Source organism: Podarcis raffonei, chromosome 2 (genome assembly GCF_027172205.1).
Source record: "Podarcis raffonei isolate rPodRaf1 chromosome 2, rPodRaf1.pri, whole genome shotgun sequence".
Classification (NCBI taxonomy): Eukaryota; Metazoa; Chordata; class Lepidosauria; order Squamata; family Lacertidae; genus Podarcis; species Podarcis raffonei.
The window spans coordinates 44204939-44215097 of NC_070603.1; the positions used below are offsets into that span (position 1 = coordinate 44204939).

Consider the following 10159-nt stretch of genomic DNA (forward strand, 5'->3'; position numbering starts at 1 on the left):
ACTCTGCAGGGATTTCATTTATTAAGCCAGTGTAGAACGTCAAAACTGATCTGCACGTGACGTGGGACTTTTAGGCTTGCCAAAGAACGTTTCCTCGCCCGTCTTTCGAATTCCTCGTTGGCTCCGGTCCCTTAATAACTCGCCAAAAGGCACCAATTGGCCGCCTGCGCGTTTTGAGCGCGCAGAACGGAACAGGCAGAACGCGCGCTGATTGGCGGTGGGCGGCGAAGGTCAGCGCGCGCGAGGGGAGGGGAGCGGAGGGAGGAAGACTCGGAGTCGAACGCTTATTGTTTAGATTTAGCTCCCGCCAGGGACAGAGTCGGGCAGGCGGATTGGCGGAGGGAGCGGTGGGCGTGGCCGGGCGCGAGGAGTAGGCGGGGGAGCCGAGGCGCGAAGCTCTGGGGTTGGCTGCGGCGTTTCCGATCGCCGCGCGGGGATTGGTGGCTCCGCCGTTCCGTCGTTAAGCCGGCGGCGCGCGGGGAGTGGGCTTTCGGCGTTTGGGCTTGAGAGGGAGAAGGAAGCAGGCAAGGCGGGCGGGGGGAAAAGAAGAGATCTGTCATGGCGCGGGTGTCTGTCCTGGGAGTTTCGTTGCTGGAGAACCCGAGCCCCTTCGGCCACCCGCTCCGCTTCCAGGTGCAATTCGAGTGCGGGGAGGCGTTGCCTCACGGTGAGTACGGGGGGGGGGGAGGGAGAAGCTCCCGCGCCAGGAGCCTCGTTCCCCAACCGACCCTCAGCCCGAGCCAGGTTCCGTCGCACGAGGCGGCCGCCCGCCCGCAACCGACGCCCGGGAGCCCCCACCCCTCCGCCCAGGATGGCAGGGCTGGGTGCCCCCCCACGCGCGCGCCTCCACTCCCGGGGCTTCCGCTGTGGCTTTATTTTGCCAGCCTGGACGCGGCTCTCCACACAGGGTCTGCTACGTGGGCGCTATACCTTCTAACTACGTTTAAAAATAAAAATACAGCTTTTATGAACTTGGTGCCTTAAGTTTTTGGCCTGCAGAGACTTAGCAGCTTAATTGGGGCGAGGATGCTCTTGAGATGGGGGGGGGGGTGTGCGCGCGCGCACGCGCGCATATACGTATAAATACACACAGAGACTTCAAAATGCCACCGGATGTGGGGTGTCCTTCTGACCATTCTTCTGAATGAGGCCTTGGCCTCTGCCAGGAAGCCCCAGCCAGCAATACTGTTGCTCTGGGCAAAGAGCCAGTGTGGGGTGGAGATTTGGGCTGAGGAGACCATGGTTCAAATCCTTACTCAGTCAGGCAGCTCCCTGGGTGACCTTGAGCTTGGCATCTAACCTACATCACAGGGTTTTTAGAAGTGGGTTGAGGGGGAAAGCTATGCATGTCTCATTTAGCTCCTTGGGGTAAAGGTAGGATTTAAATCAGGGGTCATCAACCTTTTTCAGCCATGGGCCAGTCCACCGTCCCTCAGAACATGTGGTGTGCCAGAATATATTGGGGGGGGGAATGAACGAATTCCTATGCCCCACAAATAACCCAGAGATGCATTTTAAATAAAAGCACACATTCTACTCATGTAAAAAAACACTGATTCCCAGACCATACATGGGCCGTATTTAGAAGGCAATTGGGCCGCATTCGGCCCATGGGCCTTAGGTTGCCTCATTGGCTGTTTTGGGGTGGGGGTTATACACTGTTGGGAGCCCTAGCACAGGCCATGTCCTGACCTCAATGCCAGCAGCCCTGTGGGGGCAAGGTGTAGCTGCTTGATGAGATCAGCAGAGAGCTCCGGAATGAGTGCCCGTAATCTTTCTCTCCAATAAATCATAGGCTCTTTATTTGTTCCTATAGGAAGAGTTTCTTGAATGCCATAGTGGGAATACAGCTGGTCATTAGCCAATAGTAAGCCTGGGAGATGCACATGGTTAAAAGCTATGCCTTCCTAGGCATTCATTGGCAGTAACATAGCAAAACTAGGAGTTGTACTCTATAGAGTTGGTAACTTCTTATCTGAATTCTTTCAATTTCAGTTGAATGTTTATTGTTGTCATCAATTTCTTATGGTGTTTAATAATTCTTCACTAGATGTTGCAGTGGTCTAGTGGAAAATCATGAAGGCTGGTCTGTTAGGTCAAATGGGGCAGTGGCCCACTAAAGTCAACCTGCCCTCAGCTAACCCCCACCTGCCACTTGCATCCTATCCAGGCAGTAGCACTGGATATCATCTTGCTCCTCCTTAATCTGTTACCATTTCAGTACTCAACAAGGATGAACATGGGGGCAAAACTAGAATAAGTTGACTACCTGTCATTGGCTCTAGCCCTATCAACTGTTCTTCTGAGAGAACGCCAAAGCCCCTTTATTCTGTGGTACTATTCTGCCTACTCCTTGGGACCATACCAGTATCTTCCCCTACTAGTCCCTTTTTAATTGTGGGTTCTGGATTGTTAAATTGAAAATCACTGCCTTCCTGACTTCTACTCCTTGGTGATCTTCCACTACATTGGATTGTGTGAAGCAAGTTTGACTTGGTTCAGGACTGCTTTGATGGAAAGTTGCTGCTTCTGTCCCAGGGTAGGAGTGGGCTAAAAATGTCATTGTGGGACATAGTGAGAAATCTGGCTTTCTAAATGGTTGTTCTCTTGAAGGTTTACAAGGTTTCCTTAACCTTAAATTTAGGCTACTGATTTTCTTATGAGCAGCAGGCACAAGTGCAAATCAAGAGCTTACTAAATTATGGCCCTCTCCACAGAGAAAAATTGTAGTCAGGCTCTTAAAATAGAGTTTATGATGCATAAACTTGGGGAATAGCATGCAAAAAGGGGAACACTGCCATAAAATATAGGTGAGCATCTTATTCTCACCTTTCTTATCATTTCACATGCTGTTCTTTTGATTCCACTGTTTTTCTATACAACCATGAAATTTGGTATTGGGTGCATAGTTCAGTATGCTGGGAATTGTAGTTTTTATTAGAAGAACTGAATGGCTAGCCTTACAGCTGGAAAAGATATATTTGAAAGTGTTTGGGCAGTGCTTGGTGAAGCTTCAGAAGTTGCAAGCAGGGAGTCAGCTGAGCAGAGCAGGATTGGCAGAGGGGCATGTTTTAGTGTCAGGGCTGTAGTGGGGGATGTTGACTGCCCTGGTTCCCTCAGGGATAAGTTGCACATAATTTATACATCATGCAAAGTTTTGCCATTGCTTTTTAAAAATAAAGCATAGGGCCTTCACATACTGGGGGATTCCCTGGTCCTGAATGGGGTAACTGTGCCCCTGAAGGACCAGGTGCGCAGCCTGGGAGTCATTTTGGACTCACAGCTGTCCATGGAGGCACAGGTTAATTCTGTGTCCAGGGCAGCTGTCTACCAGCTCCACCTGATACGCAGGCTAAGACCCTATCTGCCCGCGGACTGTCTTGCCAGAGTGGTGCATGCTCTAGTTATCTCCCGCTTGGACTACTGCAACGCGCTCTATGTGGGGCTACCTTTGAAGGTGACCCGGAAACTGCAATTAATCCAGAATGCGGCAGCTAGACTGGTGACTGGGAGTGGCCGCCGGGACCACATAACACCGGTTCTGAGAGATCTGCATTGGCTCCCAGTACGTTTCTGAGCACAATTCAAAGTGTTGGTGCTGACCTTTAAAGCCCTAAACGGCCTCGGTCCTGTATACCTGAAGGAGCGTCTCCACCCCCATCGTTCAGCCCGGACACTGAGATCCAGCACCGAGGGCCTTCTGGCGGTTCCCTCATTGCGAGAAGTAAGGTTACAGGGAACCAGGCAGAGGGCCTTCTCGGTAGTGACGCCTGCCCTGTTGAACGCCCTCCCAGCAGATGTCAAAGCAATAAACAACTATTTTACTTTTAAAAGACAACTGAAGGCAGCCCTCTTTAGGGAAGTTTTTAATGTCTGATGCTGTACTGTTTTTAATATTCAGTTGGAAGCCGCCCAGAGTGGCTGGGGAAACCCAGCCAGATGGGCGGGGTATAAATAATAAATTATTATTATTATTATTATTATTATTATTATTATTATTATTATTATTATTATTAAGACCAGACTTCTCTTAAGAGTGTTGAGATTGGGGAGAAATGGAGGTACAGAAAATCACAGTGAGATCCTTTACTTTGGGGCAGGATGTGTATGGCCTTTTCAACTTAGGAGCAGCTGCAAGTTTTCTAAATTTAATAACCTCCGTGGACAAATGCCAAAAAAGTGCTACCTGCAAAGTAGTAAACTTTGTAGAAGAAGACACATGAGAGTGAGCTGCAGCATAGGAACAACTTCCTATTTCAGATTCTCATCTCCTGTTCAGAGTTCTTTCTTAGCAAAAAGCCATGACAGCAAAGAGGGATTTCTGGTGAGCAAACGGGGGTACTTTTGCACATTCCTCACAGCTCCTTATAGTTTATTGTTGCTCCTGATGATTGCTCCGTTTGCTAACATCCCTTTTGACTTGCATTGTTTTTGGCACAAAAATGTGGAACAGTGGACTTTATTTATTCATGACCTCACATCATTGGATACAAGTTCTTGTTAATTAGCATTACGGTTCCATGTGAGAGAACTACTAGCCTTCATAGCTGCACCAATGGTCTATCATAGCAGATTGTGCACAATATTTTCTGACTCTTGTCTAATGAGATGATCCATAAAGGTTCAAGACAGACATAATAGCTAACTGGAAGTCACAGCTGATTTTGCATAGCAGATTCTTCACCCATGGTGGGAGCCTTTGCAGTTGGCTCCTCCCCTATGCAGGAAAGCTATCTGGCTTTTCTAAAGAAAAAGAATTTAAAACTCTATTTGTATGTTTGCATTTAATTGCATCTGCATCTCTTCTTTAAAAAAAAGAAAAGAAACATGTAAAATAAACTTTTTACTAAGCTGCTCCAAGGATTGTGGTGAGGAATCTTGATGAGATTATGAGTGATGCCCACTGCTGACTTAAATGGCAGATTTGCAGACCTTGACCTGGAGAGAGAGAGAGGCATCTGTACTGAACGCTGTGAGAGTGCTTCCAGATTGAGCCCATTGCTTTGCAAACATTATATCAGTATTCCCCCATCGTTTAACAATATGAATTGTGGATATGAAAAGGTTTTTTTGAGACACTGGAAAACAATAGAGGTTATTCAGCCCTGCTCTTGAACTGGTGTACACATTCTCTAAACACTGGTGCTAATGGTATATTTCAATGTGTATTTCAATGGTGTATTTCAATTGGCTTTCTGAAGATGAAGGGAAATTTCCCTCAATACGTCTAGGATTCTGATGCCCACACTCTTGCCAACTGATCCTTGTTGCTTTTACCTTTCAGATTTGGAGTGGAAGATCATCTATGTGGGCTCTGCAGAGAGTGAGGAATATGACCAAGTTCTTGACTCAGTGCTGGTGGGACCTGTTCCAGCTGGGAGGCATATGTTTGTGTTTGAAGTAAGTTTAGATCTAGCTCTTGGGGAAGGATAGGAAAGATAAGCCTAAGGCTCCAATCTCTAGATTTTTCTCTTTAGATTCAGACAATGGAGAAAGATTGACAGATTCATTGGAAAGGGACCTCCTGCTTCATTTTTAAGCTTTTTTAATTTTCATTTTCCCTAATAGAGAAGTGATTGTTACCTGGAGAAAATGCACTAAAATCTGGATTTCTCAGTTACCTATAACTGGGCAATAGCATGTCCACCAAAATTAAAAGGTAGCTGTAAAGTACAGGAGTTTGTGTTCTAACTCTGATTTAAGTTCATTTTTTTTATGATGCTTTTCTGAGTATGTCAACATTTTTTTAAAGTACCATGCAAATAAAGTCCATCATTAGCATATCCATATTGTGTGTGGCTAGAGTGCTATTTAGGTTGAGAAAACATGGGCCACATTAGTCATGAAAAGTCACCTGGTGTTGCTATACTAATATGAGGAAATGGAGAGAGAGTGGCGTATTACAGCCCTGCCGTGTATTCTAGTGTTACTCGGTGTTTGGGGGAAATTGCAGCTTGAGAAAGCTGTTTCATTTTGGTGGGGGTGCTGATTAAATGCTTTTCCACCCTTTAGAGGAAAAAGTGATTATTGAAAATGAATTGCTGCTCCTGATATAAACACATAAATGTGTTAATATCAAAGTCTCATATCCTTTTTGCTCAAGAAAAAAAAAATGTGGCTCTTTGACCTGTGTTGATAACATTACTGTAGTAATTACAGGGCATTGCTGCATTCTGGGGTGGTACAACTCTTAACGACATAGTTAGCCAGTGCTTTCAGGATAGCAATTCTTGTTAGAACACTAAACTAAGATGGAGGCTGATTAAATTAGTGGCCCAGTTCACTGGCTTTGGAACTGCAACTGCATTGCTTACTTGCTTTCAATTTGTGCTGAAGTATAACTCCATCCTTGGCCTTTCTACCACCTGTAGTCTAGCTTTCTCTCTCCAAAATAATTTTACAATCATGGTGAACTGACATGAGGATAATTACCTGAATCTTTTGCTTGGTTTTCTGAGATTACATATTTTTGTTGCTTGTCTTTGTTGTTGCACAACACCGAGAGAAATAAAAAAAGCCTTGATTATGAACTCCAGTCTGTTGGCATTTCTTCTATAACTGTATCACTTTGTTCCACCAACATAAGCCCATTCCTGGTTATATACACTTCAATGGATCTTGAATGAGGACTCTGTAGTATTGTCATTCAAGATTAGACCAGGCAGACCTAGGTTCAAATCTCCACTCAGCCCAGAAACTGAATGGGTAATTTAAAGTTTTAATATTCTTCAAGAATTGCAATGAGGATGAAATGGAAAAGCCTCTAGCATGCTGTCCTGAGTTTTCTTTTAAAGACAGGCAAGATGAAAATGTCACTTACCTTGTTTTGCCGTTTTCTCTGCAGGCCAATGCCCCCAACCCTGATCTAATCCCTGAAAGTGATGCTGTGGGAGTTACAGTAATACTTATCACTTGTACCTATCTGGGCCAAGAATTCATCCGCATTGGATACTATGTCAACAATGAATATATGGATCCTGAGCTAAGAGAAAACCCACCCCTCAAGCCAGACTTCTCCCAGGTGAGACACTGATCTGATAAAAGCAGGTTGTCCATCTTGGCCTTAATGAAGGCCATGTCCTTGCCTTGGGAATTTGGATTGGGGACCTTTAACAGGATGCAAAGCAAGGCAAGTGAGGGGTGTGGCTTGGGGAGAGTCCAGATAGAGAGACCGGGGGGGGGGGGTTGTATTTGGCCCCCAGCCTGGCGGTTCCCATTTCTTTTGGGGAGTACAAAATCCTTGCAAGGCCAGAGTAGTAGCCTTTGAGACCCAGTCACTTTGCAGTGTTGGAAAATGCTATGCTGGGGGAGGGTAGATGTTATTTTGGATGACGATATGAAGCAGAAAGTTATACAATGAGTTCAGCTCAGTATTAATTTATTGCCTGCATTCTGAATAAGACAGTGCATTTTGACCTGTGGAGTGGGCAGCCCTTGTGATATAGAATGGAGCTTTGTTGTTTTTTTCCAGGAGTTATAGCACAACTTAAATACACTTTGTAGAATAGAGTAGTGATAATGGCCTGCTACAGCTGCATTCAGATAAAACCTTGTTTGTACTTGCATCTTCATCATATTACGTGCTGATTGATGTGGCTGCAGCAGAGTAGTTTGAGGGAGCTTTAAATCTCAAAGAGAAGATTAATATGTTTAGTGAGGTACCTACTCGGCTCCGTGAGTTGAGGAGACATTGATGATTACCTCCTGGGAAGGTTCGTGCTCTGACAAAGGGCTTCAAAGCATTGAAAGAAAATTGGGGTTACTGAGGAACAGAAGCAGATTTTCAGAGCCTATGGACTATGGAGTTTGGTTCAAGTCGTTTGCCATTTTGAACCCCAATGTGCAAGGTAAAGTAGGTCCCCTGTACATGTCAAAAAGTAAGAAGGATTACCAATGTGAAATAGAATTGGAAGGATTACACCCAGATATGAATTTTCTCTCTATGTTGTCATAAAATAAAATAGTGTTAACTTTTAAAACCATTTTTTACTTCTGTTACCCCTCTCCTTTCTTGATATTGCTGCAGGAATTGAGTAGCTGTCAGCCTAGAAAGTTGATCTAAACATAAACCTATGTAACTTTGACCCCTGTTTTTCTTACTTCCAGCTCCAGAGGAATATCTTGGCATCCAACCCCAGAGTCACCCGTTTCCACATCAATTGGGATGGTCCTAGAGACCAGATGGACAATATTGAAAATGTAGACCCAGAACCTGATAGCTTCCTGCCTCCTAGCTGTGTCTACATCAAAGGCTTGGTCCATTCCATGGGTCTGCAACCAGAGAATTCCATGGACTGTATGTGATCCAACCACAATAATGTTGAGGACCCTGCGCAGTGAAGAGCAGCTGACAAGTTTTTGTGGGAGATGTAGGAGGGATTTGGGATAATGAAGCAACTGGTATGTCTATGGAGATTGACAATTCAGAGTCCTTTTCATGTTGGGGTTTGTAACAGATCTACAGGTCTGTTCTGTCATAGTATTTCTTCATTGATACTTGGATCCTCCTGCCACTAACCCTTGACAGGTACCTAGTCTAGCTGCATAAACAAGAACCCTGTGTTTCCCTCCTTTGTTCCAGGTCTCCAGAAGGCTGAGCAATGGGAGCTTCCTTGTTATTTTGAGCACCCATTTCCTGGGAATCTAGCATAGTGGGTGCCTTCTTTTCAGGACAGTTTTCTGTTGCAACACAGCTAAGTCTAGATGAGTTTCTGCTGGCAGAATAGCTAGCAATTACAGTCAGGCCTTGATGCCTCTCAGGAGTTGATAAGCCTGTCCCAATTTTACAATCTGTGCTTAGTAAAAGGTGATGGATTATGAGATTTAAGCTGTACAATTTACCTATTTGCACAGGGGTCCCAGCACTGCTTTTGAGAGCTCCCCCTTTTAGCTTGCACCAGTTGGCCTTCTTTCTACCACTGACCCAAAATCTGCCTAAGGCCACAGTGAGCAGGAATTGCATCAACTCCTTTAGACAGTGGCTAAGTTTACAAATCCCTCCACAGAGGAAACATGCCTTTCTTCAAAAGGCCTGCACTTGGTTTTTTCCTGGCCTGCCTCCAGTCGCACACCCTTCTTTTCTGTTATTACCTGCCCTGATACTTGATCTCTCTTTCTCTCCCTGGTATTTTAGAGATGAACACAGCATATAGGTGTTTAAAACATTTTTGCGTTGTATGTCTGACCAATAAAACTTTTTGGAATAAACTATTTTGTGAATTCTTAAGTGGTATCTAGTTGGTTGAATACCGAGAGGACCTTATTAAAGATTTTGCTGCAAGGGACTACTCATTTTGGCGAGGTTAAAAAATATGTAGGTAAAATTTGCTTCCTTAAAGCAGGAGTGGCAAAATATAGTTGTATGCAGTGTTAAAGATCTGTAAGAAAATTGTAGAGTTGGAAGAGATCCTGAGGGTCATCTAGTCCAACCTACTGCAATACACGTCATGCCCCCTAAATCTGTCCTAGGGATTTCCCTGACCCTGAATTAGGGAGGGTGCAGGGCACAACACTTGTTGTGCGAGTGTAAGTCTTTATGCTGATGGAAAGAGCAAGTTGGATACCACCCCTGATGATGGTCACGACCAGATTACTATTTTCAGTTAATATAGTGTCATAGGTTAGTGTCAATTTTTTATATAAAATAACTTGTGGTAGGTTTAGATCAGATATAATGCCAAACCATGTTCTAGTGTGTGAGTGAGTCCTCCCTGCCCAAGGAGACTCAAGCCAATGCCCCAGGAAAATAGAAAAACAGTAAAACAGTAATATAGCATGTAAAAGATAGTAATGCAAAGATGACAAAAGTATCACTTCAGGGGAAAAGCACCAGAATAAAATGCTCACTCAAATGTTATAATGGCATACTTAAATATAAGCAAAGCACTACAGCACGGGTGTCAAACACAAGGCCCGCGGGCCGAATCCGGCCCGCCAGACCTCGTCATGTGGCCCGTGTAGCTGCCACCGGCCGCCAGCCTTCACCTTTTATTCTCACTTTTTTTTTTTTTTTTGACACAAGAAAGCCGCCTCTTCAGCGCATGCACGGCAGCCTACAAGCCAGAGAACATCTGCCCTCTAGCGGTGCCGGCCATTCTACACAGGAAACCTCCACTTTACATGCATTCAGGAAACCTCCACTTGTTTTTATATTGAGCGC

General features: G+C 45.0%; 1 protein-coding gene across 1 annotated transcript; it reads left to right on the forward strand.

The window, feature by feature from the left end:
- Nucleotides 1-444: 444 nt before the first annotated feature.
- On the forward strand, nt 445-9207 carry ASF1B (anti-silencing function 1B histone chaperone). The gene is made up of 4 exons (XM_053376334.1): nt 445-667; nt 5285-5400; nt 6845-7021; nt 8107-9207. The coding sequence occupies exons 1-4, from the start codon at nt 559-561 to the stop codon at nt 8302-8304; spliced, it is 600 nt and encodes a 199-aa protein (XP_053232309.1). The 5' UTR covers nt 445-558; the 3' UTR covers nt 8305-9207.
- The last annotated feature ends 952 nt before the right edge of the window (nt 9208-10159 follow it).